Source organism: Dama dama, chromosome 12 (assembly GCF_033118175.1).
Source record: "Dama dama isolate Ldn47 chromosome 12, ASM3311817v1, whole genome shotgun sequence".
NCBI classification, from domain to species: Eukaryota; Metazoa; Chordata; class Mammalia; order Artiodactyla; family Cervidae; genus Dama; species Dama dama.
Genome location: NC_083692.1, coordinates 26,846,061 through 26,865,184, shown reverse-complemented (window position 1 = coordinate 26,865,184; position 19,124 = coordinate 26,846,061). Strand labels below are relative to the sequence as shown.

Sequence of the window (19,124 nt, the reverse complement as noted above, 5' to 3'; positions counted from 1 at the left end):
TTTTTTTTCTTTTTCTAATTAATTAATTTTTTTATTGAAGGATTATTGCTTTACAGAATTCTGTTTTCTGTCAAACCTCAGCATGAATCAGCCATAGGTATACATATATCCCCTCCCTTTTGAACCTCCCTCCCATCTCCTGCCCCACCCCACCCCTCTTGGTTGTTACAGAGTCCCTGTTTGAATTTCCTGAGCCATACAGCAAATTCCCATTGGCTATCTATTTTACATATGGTAATGTGAGTTTCCATGTTACTCTTTCCATACATCTCACCCTCTTCTTCCCTCTCCCCATGTCCGTAAGTCTGTTCTCTATGTCTGTTTCTCCATTGCTGCCCTGTAAATAAATTCTTCGGTACCATTTTTCTAGATTCCATACATGTGTGTTAGAATACGGTATTTATCTTTCTCTTTCTGACTGACTTCACTCTGTATAATGGGTTCTAGGTTCATCCACCTCATTAGAACTGATTCAAATGCATTCCTTTTTATGGCTGATTATTTACACTTTGAGATGAATTAATTTTCAAATCCTTCCTTGTCTTACAGGTTTCATACATGTTTTAGGAGGAAAATTGCTAATTGGGAAGTAGAGGAAAGCTTACGGGCATGATTTGGACTGACTCAGTTAGTTTGGACTCTGTCCCAGAGTCTGCATTGATCATTGCCCAGGTTTCCCCCACAGATCTGCCCAGTAGCCTATTTGGTTGGCCAGAACATTCATTCGAGATGTACAGAAAAACCCAAATGAACTTTCTGGCCAACCAGTTTATCTGCAGCTTTTTCTTACCTGCAATAACAGGATTGAAATAGTGAACTAAGTTGGTACACAAGTAAAAGAAATCAATACATCTCCCTTTGGAGCTTCTTTCAGTTTAGTAAGAAAGCGGTAGGAGGCAGTATTACAGTCGGAAGTACAGAATGTTAAAGCCAAATCCACTTTCAGCTGTGCTGGTTTTGGCCTCAGGAAAGTTCAGGTGTCTCAGTGATAAAGAATCTGCCTGCCAAGCAGGAGACACTGGTTGGATCACTGGATTGGGAAGATCCCCTGGAGGAGGAAATGGCAGTCCACTCCAATATTCTTGTCTGGGAAATTCCATAGGCAAAGGAGCCTGTGAGGCCACAGTCCATGGGGTCACAAAGAGTCGGACACGACTGAGCGACTGAACAACAACGAGAGGTGTGAGCCCTGCTCCTTGCAGCGCTCTGGGGCTCATCCTGTCACAATGGTGGTCAGATGGGCCTGCAGGCCAGTGTCCCTCAGCCCCTCCAGAGGCAGGAGGCCCCACTGGTGACAGCGTTCATCAGTGCTCAGGGTTTGTTGAAATCCCCTTTTAGTAAGGACTCTAAACCATTTATCCAGCACCTTGGATATTGTAGAACGCACGTTGATTCTGGAGACATTGTCAGCAGCCGGCAGCTGAAGAAGCAGAACAGTATTGTCACTTTTGATGTGTGCGTGCAGAGGGGTGGCTGCAGAGACAAAAGCAAAACTGAAAGTGTCAGGCCTGCTGTTCGGAGAGAAACACAGCCTGCCCAGCTCCAAAACAGTCTCATCTAGAACAAACTCACATTAGAAGCCCACTTGGACCAACGCATTTCCACACAAAATCTAGATGGCTTAATGATTGCTGTTCTTCCTGTTTTCTAATTGCTGTTGGGGCCTGAATGAGGCTCAGAGGATTTGAGCAGTTTATGTACTAATTCACAGGGTGGTGGCTTCTTTTTGGAGGTTTTTTTTTTTTTTTTTTTTTTTTTTTATCTAAGTTCCTATATGTATATATATAATCTTATTTTAAAATGTTTTCTGATTATCAATATGACCAAGTGTCCAAGGGGAAAAAAGTCCTACTTGGAAAAGAATAAAAGTACTGAAAGTCCTGCTAATTACTATTTGGGGGAACATCTTCAGAATTTTTTGCCAATTTGCACATGCATGTGTCTACATCAGTGGGCACTTGTCCTTCAGCTTTATAATGTCATCTTCAGGCTCCCTTTTTCTTCCTCGTCCCCACACTCAGCAGTTGCTTCTCTTACAAAATTTGAGACTAAAGACCAACATGAGCTCCATATAGTGTGTTTGCAGGAGTGTTGACTGACACTCAGATGTCAGAATCAGGTTTTCTAAAGTATATGTATTTTGTGTTATGGAAGGTGACTCATCCTTTTCTATGACACTTTTATAGTAAAGTTGTAGAAGTTCCATTTAGTCTCACCTCCTGTCTGGATCTGATTTGAAACTTGTATGTATGTATTCTTTATAAAGGATGTTGTTACAGGTTAAAATATACTGAGTTTTCACTGACAAGACTTTACAAATTTATATCTAAGTAGGTATTTGTCAAAGCCAACTCTTTAGAAGAAACAAGTATAAATAAAATCCATAAGCATTGCAGGTTCAGTTTTAGAAAGCCAGATTGGACCAGTAGTAACAGTGATTGTAAAACCATCTAGATTGTGTCCAGCAACATCTTGGCCCAAGTTAAAGGATACTGATTGCTAATCTTTTGTTACTGAAGCAAAAATAATACGAATATCATCTCAAGACTCATTAAAACAAAATTAGATAGCAGACAAGCCCTGCACCTCCTTTTGGTCTTTCAATGTGAGAATCAAAGGGATGAATAACTGGCTTAGCCTCCCAGCACCTGCCACTGTGGGACGAAGGTGCAAAGCCTCCTGTTGCAGCTGTCTATGTGGGAGCCCAGAGGGAAGGCCGGTGATTGGTTTGCTTGAGGACTCGAGGGTTTTCTCTTGAGAGCATAACAGGATCAGTGACTTGGTTTTTAATTTGTAACACGAAGACTGCCACTTTATGGACAACTGTAAAATAATATTGTGTCTTGGGCTTTCTAACTGAAAGGAACATGAAGGAAAAGACCTGGCTTAGTTTGTTTTTAATGCTATTTCACATCTCCTAGATGAGCACCATGCCTGGACTCCCTACCCGGCCCTGTTTCTATGATATTGATTTGGACCCTGAAACTGAGCAGGTGAATGGGCTGTTCTAAACAGGTAAGTCATTACTGGCAGAAGTTTTCCTTTTTCCTTATGAGGCATATTTATGAATTATCGGATTCCATCTAAAGCTATGAAAACGCAGATTTCATAATTTAAATAGATTCCTTTCCAGACATCAGTGAGAGGAGAGGCGGTAGTAGTGAGCATTGGCAGTACCCAGTAAGTGAAATATTTATACTTCCATACATTTTTGGAAGAAGAGCAGAGTTCATCACAAATTGGCAGCATCAAGGGGAGAGGCACCATCTGATGAATCATGGAGGGACTCCGGTGAAGGTTAGACCTCTGTGGAGCCCCAGGAGACTCTGGGCTTGGAGCTGATGGCACATTGGAGGTTAGGAGCAGCTGAAGGTCTGTATACTCTGACGGCAGGCAGGAGTGAGTAAATGCCCTAGAAAGTAGATGAGAGAAGGAAGCAGGAGCAGTCCTTGGGGTCTTAAGTGAAGGGCCCCTGAGTACTCCTCACAATGAGTGAGCCACCCCTGGACATGCCAGGTGAAATCTTAAAAACATTAAAGATGAAAATCCTAAAAACCCTTCTCCAGAGAAGAAAAAATGGCTGGCCTGTGAAAGAAGTGAGAATTAGACTGAACCCCTGTCTTCCCAACAGTAAGAGGCTTTTAGACAGTGGAGGAAAGCCCTCTACACTCACAGGAAAAGATGACTTTCCACCTGTATTTACACTCCACCAAAACTGTCCAGATGTTTTCAGACATGTACAGGTCTGCTGCTTCCACATCTCTTCCTCGGAAGGGATTTAGCAGTTTACTCCAGCAAAATGGGGACCAAACCAGGGAAAAGACATGCTTTCCAGAAGATCAAATCTTAATCTGGACTGTAATGGAGTCCTGAGGACTGCAAGTGACCCAGAGTTACAAGTCCCACATGGAATAGAAGGGAGGAAAGACCGGAGAGTGCTAAGACAAGGGTGTCAAAGGGTAATTATGCAAAAGAAAGGCTCTCACGTTGTCTAAGAAAGTCAGGGTCCAGGTGGAAGCCAACCGTGGCTGTCATCTAGGCAGCCGTACGGATGGTTGTCACAGAAGCACGTCTGCTTGCACAGCAGAGACACCTGTCCTTGGTGCTGGGGAAGCACTGTTCTTCAGGAGCATATGTGACCTTGGAAATGTCATTATGGCACGTGCTTGGTCTGGACTCACACATCCTCGGTATTCGCACAGCCACGGTGTAAATCCTGTGCGTTGTTTTCAAGTCTGTGGACAGAAGTGTTGATGGTGAGGAAGGAGGTAAATGTTCACAACCTCAGCAGCGGTAGAAGGTGATGGTGTGGTGTGGGCAGGAAGAGGAGATATTTCAGTGCTTAGAGAAAACTCTGTGTTTCTTGTCTCTCTGTCTTTCTAGATTGTCCATCTTCAAGAAGCTGTTTTGAAAGTTCAGGCCTCCTGTCAGAAAGTGTGGGGAAATCAAGAGAAGTCAGTCCCTGCCCCAAACGTCTTCTGAAATGAGTAGTGGGAGTTTCCCCAGAAGCCTTTCTTCAGTCTTAATTCACATCATTGTGTATAAATTAACCTGAGTCATGTACACGTCTAATTACCTTACTGAAATCCATAGAATAAAAGTAAATAATTTTTCAGTCTCTGCGTTCAAATATAAATTGTAGCATTAACAGTCTGTGTTGCCTTATACTCTGCTTTCCCGTGTGATCTGGGAGACCTCTGCCACAACAGAAGAAGCAAGTCCTAGTGTGTACTTTATGATATGTTGTGTTTCAAGGGGGAATGATGAGTGTGTGCTTGTGTGTTTCTGGGAGGACATGTAATAAGAAGACCTCCTTAAAGGGCTGAGGGAGAAATGGAATTTGGAGAACATGCCTTTTTGTCATGTACATATATATATATATAGTTTTAATGCAGTAGTAAGTCAGTCTAGTTTTTTTGGGAGCTACTTTTTTTTTCTTTGCCACACTGCGTGCATGTGAAACTTCCCCAATCAGGCATTGAACCCATGCCCTCTGCTTTGGAAGCTTGGAGTCCTAACCACTGGACCACCAAGGAAGCCCAAAATACTGCTTTTTTTTTTTTTTTCACTCTGAGAAAATATCGCTTATATAGGTTTTTATCCTGAACTTCCTTAGAATTCCCATTGCTGTCACAGCTTCAGCACCATTCCTTTTTTTTTTTTTTTTTTTTAATATTTTATTTATTTATTTGGCTGTGCCAGGTCTTAGTTGCAGCATGTGGGATCTAGTTCCCCGACCAGGGATCAAACCTGGGCCCCCTGCATTGGGAGCTGAGAGTCTTAGCCACTGGACCACCAGGGAAGTCCCCAGCACCATTCATTTTTAAAAGTCCTCAGGAAGGATGGTTACACAGTATTAAGCGAAGGACGGCTCTTTTGGCTCTGTTGGCTCAGCGAATGATTATTTAGCTTCTACCCTGTGCCTGAGCTCTCTAGCCCTCCCTACAGGATGTTTTCTTCCCCTCAAATGTTTTCCCTTCTCTTTTTGTTTATCATCCATCTCTGTTCTTCCTCTGCATTTTTCCTTCCCTTTCCCCCTTCTCTTCCTGCATTGGGCCCTTCCAGAAGATGTCACATCCACACGGGTGCCAGTGCTGCAGTTAGCATTGCAGAGCAGCGTTTTTTCCTGGTGTCCTTGGTTTTACTATTTTTAATCCCCTAAGTTGTTCATATCAGTGTTGTAATACTGTCAGTTTCACAGTCGAAAGAAATGACAACAGTGGGCATATGGCAGAGGGGGTCAAAGCACAGAGCCCCAGCTCCATCATGCTTTGTACGCTTCCTGGCACATCGTACACACTCAGTGATGTTGTCAGTTCCTGTTCGGAAGCATCACTGGGGCCATCTGCACAGAGTTCACTATTTCCAGTGTTTGTTGTTGTTTTTTTTAATGTCCTATAAAACCTCACCTGGAAGGGGACCTGCTGGGAATTCAGTTTGTAAACAGGAGAGTAAAAGCAGTGTATTGTTAGTCTAGGTAACCTGAAGACCATCTTAAAAAATTAAGGCTTGCTTATATCATCAAAAGCCATGTGGGTTTTGTTTGTCGTATATATGTTTTGGCTGTGCTACACAGCTTGTGGGGTCTTAGTTCCCAGACCAGGGATCAAACTCGTGCCCCCTGCAGTGGAAGCCACAGAGTCCTAACCACTGGACCTCCAGGGAAGTCCCAGCCATGTGAGCTTAATCTTTAATATTTCTAGAAATACTGAACACAACTGGTGGGAAGACAAAGATTATAAACAAAGCCCTAATACATAAATAGGCTTCTCTGGTGGCTCAGCTGGTAAAGAATCCTCCTGCAATGTGGGAGAACTGGGTTCTATCCCTGGGTTGGGAAGATTCCCTGGAGAAGGGAATGGCTACCCACCCCAGTATTCTGGCCTGGAGAATTCCACTGACTGTATAGTCCATGGGGTCACAAAGAGTCGGACACACATGACTGAGCGACTCAATTTCAATACAATAAATAAATAGTTTTTACCTGGTATTCCAAGCTCAAGAGCTTGGAATAAAGAACAAAAGATAAAGAACAATACTGCCAAGCATTAGTGGCTTTGGAGTAGTGTGTGTGGCCAGAGAAGGACTAGTGTCTTTCCTTTGGGCCTAGGCGTCCTTCAAGATCAACGGCCTCCCTGTCCCTGCTCTGACCCTGAGTGGTTAATGGCTTCCCTCCCTATATTCGTAATGTTAAACTGATAAACAGACTGCATCTCCTCGGATCTGCACCTCAGAGGCTTGCTGTGCAATGAAGATGTATATACGCTCTCAATTCAAGGAAGAAAATGTTTATGTGCTGTCAAGTAAAGCAGATTGCAGCAGAATTAGTGTCAAGTTTACATTGGCTGGGGCAACCCTGGTGGTGCCCGGAAACGGATCAAATCAGCAGAGAGCTGGAGCCACGTTCATTTAATGGTGTACCAGGGAAGGGAAGTGGAGGGCTTATTCCCAGGAGGTCTCATAACATGTAAGAATTATTAGCAAGGAATTAAAAACCATTTTTGGTAACTGCAGACCCAGGCTGTGGGTGGATAGGGACTAGAATGGGAGAAATGGTATCATCTGTAGAGATCAGATAAATAAGCGATTTTATTGGCACACTGTATCTGGTGATATTAACAAGATAAGCTGTAGGTAGGGTAATTTCTCATCAGATTGAAGATAAATTTAGAGCCTGTTTCTCATTATATAATAAAAAGCTACTAATGGAATAGCAGACAATGATATGGGTAATAGCTTACTAACTGTCACTTAAATGAGTTCAAGGATGACAGATTTCTTTCATGTATGAGGTACTGGATATATTTTTTTGAAACTCTGATTTAAGCATTGGGTTCTAGTTACATCCTAAAGAAAAACCACACTACAGTATTTTATTTATGATTCTATACTATGTGTGTCTTGGAGGTTGGAGATGAGTTATATGTAATATACCTTAAAGAAATCTGCCCTCCAAATACAAAATCAATTCACCTCTTACCCCAAACCACCTTTCAGTAGTCTTTTTTTTTTTTTCAAAGAAAAGCAGATGGAATGAGATCTATGTCATTAAGATGGCCTTTATTGTGTTTATCTGTTGCTTATTCCATTTCCAATTACTTCCTAATAAGACAGCTATTCTACCCTGTCTTCATCTAGATAATCTCATATTATTTTTGCTTGAAATTGCTGCAAACTCCCAGATCTGCTAGATTTGAGAAAATTTGTATCTCAATAATAGCATCTCAGTTGGTTATGAATGGCATGGATTTCTTTTGATTTGTTTAAAGTTTAAAACTAACAGCAGGGTCAGTAACCCATCTGAGACATCTTCACAAAGATTTGCTGAATAAACAAAGATAAATTGAATTCTTAATTATAAATACTGTAAACTGGATGCTTATGGATTTTCCTGTTTTACAGCTTTTGTCTAAGATCTTGACAGATTAGATTCAGCTTTACTTTTGTGTGCTAATAGTTCTTTGCTTAATAAGTCTTAGATAAAGCTATAGAATCTTAACAAAGGTAAAATATATTCCTGGAAAAACATCCCCAAATGGGTAACTGAGGTTTACCTGTAAAGTATCATGATCCTATAAAAGAAAAGAGATAAGTACAACTACTTTTCAGAAGTTCTTCCCTCCATCTTAATAAGTTCTTCATCTGGGTGGTGTGCATGGGAGGGGCCAGAGGAGGAGAGAGGAGCCGAGCATCCTGGAGGACCTCACCTCTGGAGCTCCCAGGAGTGCCCTTGTAGGTCATGTTAAACTCAAAGCAAGTCACTGCAACACCTTTCATGTGTTAATGTATTGCACACAATGGATTACATGGACAAATAAATGCTTATGGTGCCTTTCACTAAAGCTTAAGAATCTGTAAATACTCAAAATGTGTGAAGATACACGATAGCTAAGCTGAATCTACCCTCCAGTCAGGCAGAACAGATAATGCCAGTACCCTTGCTCTGATCAGGACTGGAGTTGTGAGGAAGAGGAACACGTCTCCAGTTCTCCACCCGCCACCCCACCCCTCAACTGAGAGGGACAAGGTTAAGCAGGCACCTAGGAACATCCTGAAGGGAAACATGGGTAACCAGTAAGCCGCTTAATCTTGGAAATCTATACAAGGTATAAAGGATGGGTGGAGCTGGGTTCCTGTGTTCTGAACTCGATGGCACACAGATTGCATCATTTCTACCCGCCTTCTAGACACTTAGGGAGAGAAGAGCCTACTCTGTCTTGGGGTTCTGAAACCCTTTGGCTGTGAACCTTGATATATCCAAAACTTTCCCAGGAGTGGGTTTCGGTGTAATGAGGTCCCCCCCGCCCCGCTTTCTCTCTCAATTCATATAATGTCATTTTCTCTCTAAACAAGGCTCACTGCAAAGTTTTGAATCCTACTTTTAAAATATGCTGAATGCTATGACTTAAATATTCAGTGGGGGGATTTATAATGGGATGCCTGTCATTTAAAATTGGATTTAATTACTCTGCGTCTGAGAAAAAAATAGAGGAGACTTTCGACCCCGGTCCCTTCCCCATCTGCCGGCTCGCTCTCGTTGGCTCCCGATGAGGTCGCGCGGCGGGGATTGCCGCCAGGCTGGAAGCGCGACGGTCGGCGTCTCAGCGGCCGGGCGAACTGCTAGATGGAGAGACCTCTGGATCTCCACCCCCACCGCCCGCCGCCCCCAGCCCGGCCCCGCCCCGCGCCCGCCCCCTCCGCGCGCATTGGTGCCGCCGCCTGTCGGTCCCCGCGCTCTGGGGAGGGGGCGCCGCGGGGCTGCGGTCCTTCTGCAGAGGGCTGCTCGCTGCCGGTGCGAGCGTGGCTTCCCGATTGCCCCGGCGTCCGGCCCTGCGTCGGTCAGGGACCCGGTGGTAAGTGAGGAGGTCGAGGAGGTTGCGGGGGAGAGGGTGCGGGCAGGTGTCCGGTCCGCTGATCGCCTGTGCGGCAGAGTAGGCGGGAGGTGCCCGCTGGACCACCCAAGGTGGCCGGGGTGAGAATCAGGAAGGTCGTTTCCTGCCAGAGCGACCCTCATCGGCTCTGTCCACCCACCTCATCGTGTTACATCTCCTCCTAGGAGCAGGTGTTGCTGATAGTTTTTCATTCCTTGCCCTTTTGGGGGGAAATATGGTGTGGGGTTCCTGGCCATTATCATTGTGCAGAGAACTTGAAGCTGGGTTACCTGTTCCACGCCCCAGCATTTTCCTTTTTGAGTACTTTCTCCTGCGCTCTGGCTCCTGCCAAACGCGCATCAAGCCGGAGAGACGCCTTCCTCCAGGAGGAAGCTTCGCGGTCCGCCCCGGGAGATGGGAGATATTCACTACTTGCCCCAGAGAGCGACTGCTCTTTGCCTCGGTGCTTCTCTGCTCACGGGAATATGGGGAGGGGTATTTTCTGTGGCAGTAAACTTGCGGTTCTATCAGGAAATTAGAACAGGGACTTTAAGATTGCCGAGGCGATAAAAACTCTCTGCGCAGGTTAAGGATGAATCATTTGCAGCTTAGTGTTATGAGAAGTTTTAGTGTCGCTGTCCTACACCTTCCCCATTTCGGTTAGGTTTTATTTGGATATTTGTTGTATTTCTTCATCTGATATACATTCAAGTGCGCTTCTCAAGCAGTTGTCTTTGGGCAATCTAGGATAATTTCAAATGATACGTTTCTAAACATGGTCTAATTTCAATATTTCTATTGGCTCTACATCCTCTGGTTAATAAAAACTCCCAGGCGCTGAGAACTCACAAGAAGGGAGGAGACTTAAAGAGCTATAATCAGCTGTGGTGCTTGTGTTATGGAAGCATATGAGGAGGGACATTGTAAAAATGTTCATATTTTAGTTTCATCATTGTTCTAGGATGACTTTGTCTTTCTGTCAGAGGAATGGAGTATGTAAGACTCAACCTAAGGGGATATTTACTTAGATGATGAACTGATTTTCAGAGTTCCAGTTCCTTCTGTGGTTCATGGAATCAGGGGCTACCCAAATAAACCTTCAACAGTGAAGGATTTACATTAAAAAACAAACAAAAAACAGTACAAAGAAAGAGTCCCTTTGTTTATTTAAGGACATCCATCTAAAATTCATAGGATTTTTGTTAGGTGACCACCTCTCATCTCTTCATTGGTACCCTCATACCACTTTGTGGATTGATTTTAAAATATACTTTATATTTATGGCACTAATTAGTTTGCCAATTGCATATCTTATCAACTTATGTTTGGCTTTCAAATTAGTTCCAGAGCCAAGATAATAAAATACAAAGAATTTCAAAAGCTTGATTTTAAAATAGCAAGAACTCATCCTGAGTCTTGGTTCAGTTATGAGTTGATGGGTTACATTATGGTTACATGACCATTAAGCAGTTATTAAATTTTTTGACGAGTGAGTCTAGTGCAGATTAGTATCTCCAAACAATTCATTTTTCTGATGAAACTCTTACAGCCCAGTTTCAGAGGACAAGCTTTGGAAACAGGCAATCTTGGGTTGAACCTGAGCTCTGTTATCAACTAGCTATATAATCTAGAGCAAGTTACTTAACCTATCTAGGCCTCAATTTCTTCATCTGCAGATGGTGATAGCACCACCTCCTCTGTAATGTTGTGGGAGGATTAGAGATGTATATAAAAGTGCTTAGCACTTCCTAATACATAGGAGCTGCTCAATAAATGTCAACTATCATTATCATTCACTCTGACCTTCCACTATGTGCTCATTATAGAAAATGTTTGAACAGCAGATACTTAGAAAAAAATGTTAAAATTATACAAACAAATTTACAAGTAGAGAATGACAGTAATGTTAAGTTTCCCACGAGCATGTATGAAAAGTAGCACCTCCTTCATGGAACATACATTTTTAGAACAGAAACCTTATGGTCTACTGGAAAGAACATTAGAGAGTCAAAGTCTTCAGTTCTAACTCTGGCTCTGACTTCATCTAACTGTGAGACCTTCAGCAGGCCAGCTACCCACGCTGGAGTTCAGTTTTTTCACCTGGCTCGACTTGAATAATCATCTCAAATAATCTCTAAGATCTTTGCAACTTCAGAACTCTTTATTGCATGGAATAAAAAATTACATTAACTTGCATATCACTCTGCTCTTCATTGTTTTTTGTTGTTTTTGGTGGTGGTGGTGATTTTTGTTTGTTAATTTGCAATTCGGAGAATTACATAAACAATTCATAGAAACAGCACAACTCCAGAATTGATAAAATAATAACAGATCTGCAGAGTAATCCAAAATGAAGTTTTAACAAAGAAAAGGGAGTAAAATAAATTCACACTGAAGTCTTTTGGATAGGGCAAAAATAAACCCCAATTTTTATTCTCCAGTCATTTCAGTAAATTAGTATATGGGAAATATGCCAGGTAGAATCATATGCATTCAACTGAAATAGTCTCTAGAGAAAACAATAGACTGATGGTGAAATAAAATATCCCTCTTTTCTCTTATCAGGTTGCTCCTTAAATAAAACAAAAATCTATCCAGTAAAAGGGCTGTCATGAAGAAATTAGCGAAATTACAAGTAAGAGGATGTAGGCATTTGTATAACTGGAGAAACCACCTAAAATGACTGTATGGAGTAAGACGAAAGGAATGATTACATCTGGAAGAAATTTTACTCAGTGTGATATTTTTGCCCACTTTTTTGTCACAATAGACTGCTAAGGAAGAGACGATACAGTTTTCTAGAGGAAGAAAGAGTGTAATGTGAAAATGGAGATCACAGTTTCTGAAATACAAGTAGAAAGTAAGGATGAGACGAGATCAGCAGAAGTTAGACCTCAGGATGAGAGGCAGGAGGAAAAAGCATCGATGCTCTGCTTCAAGAGAAGAAAAAAAGCAGCCAAAGCAATGAAGGCTGAAGCCAGCTCTAAAGCTGCTGATGCAGCAAGGAAGTGTCCCCCAGAAGCAGGAGCTTCTGATCAGCCACAGCACCCGGGGGGGGCCTGGGCCTCAATCAAACGCCTTGTAACACGCAGGAAAAGGTCAGAGTCTTCAAAGCAGCAAAAGCCCTTTGAGGCTAAACTGCAATCTGAAATCAATGCTGAGGATGCTAATCCTTCTAAGAAAAAGGCAAAATCCAGATTCAAGATTCCCTGCATAAAATTCTCAAAAGGAGAGAAAAGAAGTAATCACTCCAAAATCATAGAAGACTCAGACCGCAGTGTCAAAGTCCAAGAGGCTGAAAATCTGGTTACAAAAACTCTGACCCAATCAGATGACCAGGCCACAGAGAGCAAGTCGCCCCAGGATGTAAGGGAAGATGTCTCACAGAAAGGGGATCATGAGGTCTGTGAATCAAATGTGAATGACAGCATAACTTCTCCTGGAGAGAAAGTGATTTCAGTAGAACTTGAGTTAGATATGGGTCATTCTGCTATTCAAACAGGAACGCTAATCCTTGAAAAAGATACTGAAATGCTTGAGGAAAAACAAAGCATTCAACCTCAGCAAGTGAGCCCATTGGAAGCTTCAGATACAGAACAGGAGCTCCCAGTGGGTTCTGAGGTTCCTCCCTCGCCTGCAGTTCCAGATCGACAAATTCTGGAAGAAGCCAGACATGGTGTCCTAGAAAGTGGACCAGATTGGAAGGAGCATGAAAGTAGAGAGATTGTTGTTGAGGAGAGTAAGCCAAAAGATACTGAATTGAGCCAGGAATCAGATTTTCAAGAAAATGAGATCACTGCAGAAAAACCCAAACCAGAAGAAAGCAAAAGAATGGAGCCAATTGCTATTATTATCACAGACACTGAAATCAGTGAATTTGATGTTAAGAAATCTAAAAATGTCCCTAAGCCATTCTTAATTTCAATTGAAAATGAGCAAGTAGGGGTTTTTGCTAATGACAGTGATTTTGAGGGTAGAACTTCAGAACAATATGAAACACTCTTAATAGAAACAGCTTCTTCTCTTGTCAAGAATGCTATCCAGTTGTCTATAGAACAGCTTGTTAATGAAATGGCCTCTGATGATAATACAATAAACAATCGTCTACAGTGACAATTTCTAGATCATGGGAGGGAAAAACAAAAGCTTAATGGTTAATTATTTTACATATTTGTGGCATTTCTTTTTTCAGCAACAAATGAGAGATTTAGCATCTGTGGAATTTAACCCAACACAATTGCAACCCAGAAGTGCTAAAGAATTAATCAAGTTATAAAACCCTCCCTACCACTGAAATGCAGCCACTTCTGGATTGGAGGAAGTCAGTACAAATTGCAATGAAAAGTGACATCAGGGGAGTTGCTAAAATGGTTTCTGAAGATTAGATTGCTTGGGAGAAGATACACTTAATGAGTACTTGCAGTATGCCATAAGCTCTTTCATGTCCTCTGATGTCACAAAGCCTGGTTTCCTTTTGATAGTTCAACACTGTGTATAGGTTAACATCGCATTCTGTTTTCAACAACTTTTTTTTTACAGTGCACTTTTATGTTATTTGAAATGATGAATATGGTGAACTGTTTTTGTGACTGTGTGATTTATAGTAAGACTACTGCACACTCCTAGGCAGTAGCCTTATCTGAAAATAATACTGCAAACCAAAAAAAAAAATATATATATATATAGTTTGCTTAAACATGAGTGGTTTCCTAGTCTTGCTCAAGTTCCTTACAAAAGCCATTCACAAATTACTTCAGACAGGCAAATAATTACCAAGTGCAAAGATGTGGAAACAGGGAGTGCATTTTCCCTCTCCATCTTTCTTCTACCCCAGATAGACCTGCGTAAATCCACTTGTGCAAGATCACCTACTGAAAACCTAAAAAAAAAAAAAAAAAAAAAAAAGGCAACAACAAAAACAAAAAATGGAATATTATTTTCCATCCAGAAAGATGGAAAGACAAACTTCCAAGTAACAAGTGATCACAGGTAACACAGGATTCATCTTGCAAGGTTAAATCTCTGGAGACTGTATTCATCAATCTCTCCTCAAAGAGGGGAGAGTGGATTCAAAGCCAACCTGGCAGTAAAAGTCCTAGAAAACCACAATCAGTTCAGTTCAGTCGCTCAGTCGTGTCCGACTCTTTGCAACCCCATGGACTGCAGCACTCCAGGCCTCCCTATCCATCACCAACTCCTAGAGCTTACTCAAACTCTTGTCCATTGAGTCGGTGATGTCATCCAACCACCTCATCCTCTGTCATCCCCTTCTCCTCCCACCCTCAATCTTTCCCAGCATCAGGGTCTTTTCAAATGAGTCAGCTCTTCGCATCAGGTGGCCAAAGTATTGGAGTTTCAGCTTCAACATCAGTCCTTCCAATGAATATTCAGGACTGATTTCCTCTAGGATGGACTGGTTGGATTGTGATTTATTAGGAAATCACAATAATTTAATGAAAATATTATTCATTCTTGCTCAAGAATAAGCCAAATACATAGCTGAATAGAAAGTGAAAAGTTACTACTAAAGTACATTATATTTTAAATGCTAGTATTCTTTCATTGTGCCTATGTGTTAAGAGACACCAGTAAACATTTTACATGGATATTGAAAATTTACTTTTTCATCAGTACTTCTAGTCCAGCTAATCCCTTACACAAAAAAAATGAACTTAACAAGAAGGGCTAGTGTTTTATTTAGTTATTTAAATCATCGATCTCAGTGATTGCCATATTTTTTGAAAAAGTAATTGTTTCAACCTTTCCTTGTGTGAAATGGCCATAAGACTGCAATACACTTCCCTACCTCACAGGTCAGGGTTCACATTGTATAGTCCCCTATTGAGTGACAGTGTCACTCTGAAAGTAGATGAAATAGCAAAGAACTTTCGCTTGAGTTGTAAGGTACTTGTTAAAGGTATTCATATGTTCTTAAAGAAAAGAATGTATGTTAGATGATTTCAAACGATCTGGTGACTTCCTGCATTATTTATGGATTGCATACAGAAAGTATGTGCTAATTTGTCCCTTAGAATCTTGTTTCTTCCTTTAAGTGTATATTGAGACCTCTGGCAGAAGAATGTGACTTTGGAACTGAACCAGATAATGGATATTATTAGTAAGATTCTTTGTTGAAGTGTAAAAGTATTTCCCCAGATTTTCCTCCCTTCATGCTTATAACCTTGCGGGGAGGGGGAGCGCAAGGAAGGAAACTACCAATCCTTCAATTTAGCAAGATGAAAAGTGGATCTTTCAAAACATGACCCAAGAAATCAATTTCTTTTAATTATATAATTCTTAAACAAAAGACTGCTAAGTCATCCTCCCTAAAAATACTTTTTAATTCACTATATGTGGTGCTAACGGACTTGGATAGCTACCAGCAACTACATATTTAAAAGTGAGCAATTTTTTAAAAAACTGACTAAAGTTGGTGCATTTTACAGAGTTTTGAAGAATCCTGCCTTCATTTATTGAAAGGATGGCTCAAGCCAATATACTTGATTGTAAGTTTTTAGTAATTTCTCATGAATGAGCAAAAAGTATAGCCAGTATTGAAAATATTTTCAAATGTTTAGATATATTTATTTGGGAGTTTTAAAAACATGTGAGATAAATATGTGTAATGAATATTTTTTAAGACTAAGTAGTCCTAGGTTTCTACTGTTTTTTTTCCCTTTGTGGTGTGGTACATATTTGGTTAGAATGTATTATAATTGAGTGTTTTTGTGATGAAATGTGTACTCTATTTGCATTCATTCTTAAATGGTTTCTCCTCAGTCTTTTCTATTGAGAATATCTGGTGAATTAAGTAAGTAGGATTGCAGTTTGAAAAAGAAATCCAGAAATGCACTGGTCTCAATCTGATTATTTCTGCTACATGGCCAAATTCTACTACTGTGAATTCTAAGATGATCTAAATTGTTTTGCTCTTATAGAAATAATCAAGAATCAGATGACTTAGGAGTCTCTCATAAAACATTTTTTATTTTAAGTAATTTGACCTTATATGTAAGACATCAAGTGAATGTAAATAAGTTCTTATCAATTCACATCCACTTGACAATATTAAAATATCACTTAAAAGGCAATTTAATAACACCACATTAGTTTTCCTTTAAATTTGCTGTGGTATGAATGCTGCTTTTAATGAACATTCATCAAGTAGCTAGGATTCAGTTCCTCTTGAACTCAGAATTTTACAAGGCTAGCTGGTTTATCAGATGATTTTTCAGCACATTATAGTCTCCCTTTTGAGAGTCGTGTTATTCAGTTTGCTTTACAACAAGAATAAGAAAATCCTCCTCTATTTTGTGTAGCACTAGCCACTTAACATTTTCTCAAAGTACTTTATAGGGTATAAAAATAGTCCCTGGTAACATTTAAGTAAATGGCAGCAGGAAACAAAAGAACATTCAACTAGAAATTAGGTTCCCTGCCACCTCCTCCACCTCAAAGAACAATAAGCATGTGGCACAGATGGAGTTCTTCAGAAAAACTGTCTGCATAATTTTCTTTGAAGATAACCTATTTGACAGCATGAAGTTTGTGATCTTAATTGGTCTACTATTTAGTGAAGTCTTAGACACCCGATTGATGTATTTCTGAGAGAATACGTTATTTCACCAGTATGTGTGACTCACCTTCCTGCTAAAGGCTTTTAGAAATACAGATTGTGCGGGTACCAGTCCAATCTGGCTTCTGCAGAAAATCCAGAGTTAACTTCATCCATAAGTTTCTAACTTCAAGTTGCCTTATTTTTTTATAGTTAAAAACTAATTTGGGGGGGGGGACAGTTTACAGCCGAATTTTTAACATAATTGTTAGTTAGGTTTTAGAATCCCATTGTTTGAAGAGATCCCTTTAATGTCAACTTTATTCAGGTGTGTGAAGTCTGCTTTTTAATTTCACCTGATACTCAATACATTAGGGGTGGACTTCTCTGCCTGCCCTTTCTGCAATTTTAAAGATCTTTATTTAAGGTTTAGAGTTCTTTAGGTTCAAATTCTTGTGATGTTTTATTGTGTAACTTACAGTTTATTATACAGAATTCAAATTTTCAGTATATAGTACATTTTATGGTACATTTTTGAAAAGATTTTTTTGAAAAGATCCTTAGTTACAAAAAATTTAACAGAAAGCAACTACTTAAATTTAGGTTGAATTCAATTTATTCAATGTTTTGGGTATGACACATCCCAAACACTGACAAAGGGGACAGGCTCTCTCTGCCTTGAAAAGCCCAGCCTGGGAAACAGCAGCAACTGAAACTGGGACGGGGGTTAAGAAAGAGCCACAGGGACGCAGCGCTGCGATGCACTGCGGGGGAGATGAGACAGGGAGGAATTCATTTTGTTAGGTGTGGGGAGATGGTCATATAAATACAGGGGCAGCTGGTCAGATAAATGCAGGGGCAGCTTGATAGCATTTGGTTTCTAAGTAGTTTCAAAGTATATTCCTTCTGATTTGTGAACAGGTGCAGAAAAAAAGCCTGCATAATGTTACATATTTATAGTAGTTCTTTGTAAAAATGTTAATTGGATGAGCTATTATGAAAGCAAAAGTTCTAATTTGTATTTCTCATTAAAATTAGTACTATATTACTGTGGATCAGATGCAAATATTAAAGAAATAATACTCTGTAAAAAAATGTTTTAATCTGAATTAATATATGTACTGAATATTAATATAAAATAAATGTTATATTGGTTCATGTTTATTTACCCAGGTCTTTTAAGAGAAGCATGGTATAGTACGTGAATTTCCTAAAACCATAAAGATCAAAGATTGAAACTGAGTTAGCACCACCAAAAGTTTTGCTCTGCTGAGTGTTGGCCAGATTTTATGATGACATGCCTAAAAGAGCCCACCTCCAGGAAAGAGAAAGAAAACACCTTGAACTTGAATTCAATTTCACTGAAATAATTCCACCTAAAGGGCAATTCTGATTTTGATGCCATCTATGAACCTGACAGAAGTGTTTTCATCATCTCTTGCTGTTCTCAAGTTGTTTTCTCTGCATTAACTGACACATTGTTAATAATCTATATGGTTACCAAATAACTAAGCAACCTTAATGCAAAAAATGCTTTTTCAGATGGTGCCTGCTAAAGCTGGATGTTTCAAAACTTCTGTGTTTACTAAGACACCAGTTTTCTTCCCTAACCATTGACAACCCTGTTTTTCTGAAGCACAGACCAATGACAATGATTAGGCTCTAGAAAAGAATGTGCTTTCCAAACCTTGGGATCAATTTAAAGTTGATAATGTTAGAGCCACGCTTTCCGGGAAACAGACTCACTCAGAAGGACAATGCAGATAGTGGAGTGCAGTTTATTACGCCGGCGGGCCCAAGGCAGAGTCTCCTCTTAGCCAAGGACCCCGTCCAGCATTTGTGAAAATCTTTTATACCCCATGCGTACGTGTCCAAACCCACCACCTACCCCATGTGTACGTGTCCAAACAGTCAATAGTCAATAAGCCCGCAGTTACATTCCAACCAGTTAATAATCGATAAGCCTGTGATTACCTCCTGATAGATACGAAAAAAGTTTATGACCTGTCTGGAGACAGGGGTGATTACGGTATGCTTCCTCTTAGGCAATGAGTAGCCTGGATATGATCTTCAAGATTCCCCTGTCTGGAGGGGGTCTTATCCTTCCATTGTCGTCCCCACAGGCACTAAGCAGAGAGTTCAGAGTCCGCTGGAGAGGCAGCCGAGCACGGCCAGCACGGACAGGCCTGAGATGGAGT

At 40.7% G+C, this 19,124-nt stretch overlaps 2 protein-coding genes across 4 annotated transcripts in view; both read left to right on the top strand.

The window, feature by feature from the left end:
* MTHFD1 (methylenetetrahydrofolate dehydrogenase, cyclohydrolase and formyltetrahydrofolate synthetase 1) overlaps positions 1-4,615 on the top strand; it is a 60,340-nt gene extending 55,725 nt beyond the window's left edge. For all 3 annotated transcript variants that reach the window (XM_061156886.1, XM_061156885.1, XM_061156884.1), the window contains 2 exons: positions 2,922-3,015; positions 4,384-4,615. In XM_061156886.1, coding sequence (XP_061012869.1) covers positions 2,922-3,011 — 90 coding nt within the window. In that variant the 3' untranslated portion in view covers positions 3,012-3,015; positions 4,384-4,615. The remainder of the gene's footprint in view (positions 1-2,921; positions 3,016-4,383) is intronic.
* A 4,601-nt stretch (positions 4,616-9,216) lies between these two features.
* On the top strand, positions 9,217-14,917 carry AKAP5 (A-kinase anchoring protein 5). The gene is made up of 2 exons (XM_061156883.1): positions 9,217-9,353; positions 11,937-14,917. The coding sequence occupies exon 2, from the start codon at positions 12,198-12,200 to the stop codon at positions 13,482-13,484; it is 1,287 nt and encodes a 428-aa protein (XP_061012866.1). The 5' UTR covers positions 9,217-9,353; positions 11,937-12,197; the 3' UTR covers positions 13,485-14,917.
* The last annotated feature ends 4,207 nt before the right edge of the window (positions 14,918-19,124 follow it).

What these genes read in the sequence shown, in the direction of transcription:
- AKAP5 (XM_061156883.1), top strand. Translation starts at nt 12,198, where the DNA reads ATGGAGATCACAGTTTCTGAAATACAAGTAGAAAGTAAGGATGAGACG.